This window comes from Mus pahari, chromosome 10 (assembly GCF_900095145.1).
Source record: "Mus pahari chromosome 10, PAHARI_EIJ_v1.1, whole genome shotgun sequence".
Lineage (NCBI taxonomy): Eukaryota > Metazoa > Chordata > Mammalia > Rodentia > Muridae > Mus > Mus pahari.
The window spans coordinates 57355437-57357943 of record NC_034599.1 but is presented as its reverse complement, the minus strand read 5'-3'; the positions used below and the strand labels follow the sequence as shown (position 1 = coordinate 57357943).

The 2507-nt window shown below is 49.5% G+C and overlaps 1 protein-coding gene across 2 annotated transcripts in view; it reads left to right on the top strand.

Moving 5' to 3' along the window:
- The window catches only part of Coro2b (coronin 2B), a 112508-nt gene that overhangs the window by 101953 nt on the left and 8048 nt on the right, over positions 1–2507 (top strand). For both annotated transcript variants that reach the window (XM_021206182.1, XM_029542795.1), the window contains exons 6-8: positions 499–615; positions 787–891; positions 1887–1983. In XM_021206182.1, coding sequence (XP_021061841.1) covers positions 499–615; positions 787–891; positions 1887–1983 — 319 coding nt within the window. The remainder of the gene's footprint in view (positions 1–498; positions 616–786; positions 892–1886; positions 1984–2507) is intronic.

Below are 2507 nucleotides of genomic sequence, written 5' to 3'. Positions count from 1 at the left end.
TTTCAATATTTTTGAATCTGTTGAGACCTGTTGGAGAGATCTCCAGTCCTTGTTTTGTTTTCTTGAAACAGGGTTTTACCATGGAGCTCTATGTAGTCTGTGCTGGCCTGGAACTTGTAATCCTCCTGCCTCAACTAACCAAATGCTAGATTCCAGACTTGTTCTTGCTTCTTCTCACTTTGGGGGGCTGCTGGCATGCTGGCCTGTGGCGTCCCTGTCCCTGCCTCCAAGGTTGTGATATCTCTCCCTGTGTACTGTATGACCTCACCTCTCTCTTACAAAGACACTGGTGATGGTATTTAGATCCTACCTGTGAAAATCATAGCTCTCTCCATCTCAGGATTCATAGCCAAATTACATATGCAAGGATCTTTTCAATCTAAATCAGGGGGCAGTCTAACTGGGACATGGGTCTTGGGGGGGCCACCACTCCACTCAACTCTCTAAAGAACCACATACTGAGGGTCCTGGCTCACCTGTGGTCTCTGTCCCCTCCAGGAGGCAAACTGTAAAAACCACAGAGTGAACCGGGTAGTGTTCCTGGGCAACATGAAGCGGCTCCTCACGACTGGGGTCTCCAGGTGGAACACAAGACAGATCGCCCTCTGGGACCAGGTCAGCCATTGGGATGCCAGCCGGAGGGCAGGGAGGGGCAGCCAGTCTATATCTGAGTTCCTGGGGTCTCTGCTGGAGGGGCTGTAGCTCTGGTAGCTGTGCTGGGATTTGGGAAGGAGCCACACTCTCTTCCTAGATGCAGCCTGACCCATACCACCCTCCTCCCTACAGGAGGATCTGTCCATGCCAATGATCGAGGAAGAAATTGATGGACTCTCAGGCCTCCTGTTCCCATTCTATGATGCTGATACCCACATGCTCTACCTGGCTGGAAAGGTAGGGGTTGGGGAGGGATGGACTGTCAATTAGCGAGAGATTCCAGTCCCCATTAGAATGCCTCTCTGGCCTTATCCCTAAGAAAACCAACCTAATCATTGTGGCTTCCCACGAGCCAGCCCAGCCCCTGGCTCTCACCACTTCCAGCCACACCTCTGTCATTTTTCAGAAATGTCAAGTGACTGAGAACTCCTTTCGGGACAAGTCAGACTGGAAGGATAAAGATCTAAGCCTGACATGTAGACAGTGACCAATGACAGGAGATGAAACACCTGTCAGGAGATCTTCCAATGTGGCCTTGTCAGAAAGGCTGTATGGACATGACAAAACCAACCCACCACACACATCACACCAAATACCACACTGCACATATAATGTACATACCACGTACATACCACACATACTGACTGCACCATACATATGCACCACAGAGACCATACATACATAGTATGTATGAATACATACATACATACACTGCACACATACCACACATGACACCACCCATATATGTCACATACCACATCATACATACATGTCACACAGGCTATACATACACACCACATTACATATATACACATTATACAGATGATAATATATACTATAATACATACAAACAATGCACTACACCTATATATACCATACACACATACCATATATACATACAGTATCATACACATACAACACATCACAGCATATACACACTATACAAACATGCTACACTGCATACATACCACACACACACTTACATAGCACACACATCACACAAATCCCATGCACCATACAGACACTCACTGTGATCATATATACACACATATCATGTATATACCATCGCGTATCCACCCCTGCCCCTAGTAGAGCTACCAAGGCCTAAAGTACAGGTCTCTTTCGTCTCCTGGCCACCTCTGAGAGGTAGGGTCAGCTCTCTCCTACAGCGCCTTGGGCCTAGGTCTACTGGACCCTGCCCTCTACTCTCATTGCTTCTCTGCTACCCTCAGGGGGATGGGAACATCCGATACTATGAGATCAGCACGGAGAAGCCCTACCTGAGCTACCTCATGGAGTTCCGCTCCCCGGCCCCACAGAAAGGCCTAGGTAAGGATCTGGAGGCTGCTTCGGGCTACTTTGTGCAGAACAGGAGATGGTATTGGCTTGTGCACACACAGTATCCCCTTTCACAGTAGTCAGACTCCCAAGCCTGACTCAGTGGGCAGATGGGAATGGGACCCACGCATGTCACCTTCAGCAGACCAGCTCCCCTGTACCCAGCCTGCCACTCATGGCACCAGATTGGCCATCTCTGTCAGCAGAAGCCTGTAGGGTACAGGCTCTGTCTTCTTTCTCAGCTGTAGACTCACTCCACAGTGGAGTTCACATGGTGGAAGGAGGTTCAGTGGCTCTGAAGCCAGGACTGTAGCCCCAGCTGGAGAATTGACCAGGCCCAGCAGGGCAGGCAAGAGCTCCACCATTTTCCTTGGATCCAAAGAGGGGAACAGAAGACTTGTGAGTTTGAGCATAGACCAGGGGCTATGCAGTGAGACCCTGTCTCAATAAAGAGGGAGAGAGAGGGGCTGGTGAGATGGCTCAGTGGGTAAGAGCACCCGACTGCTCTTCCAAAG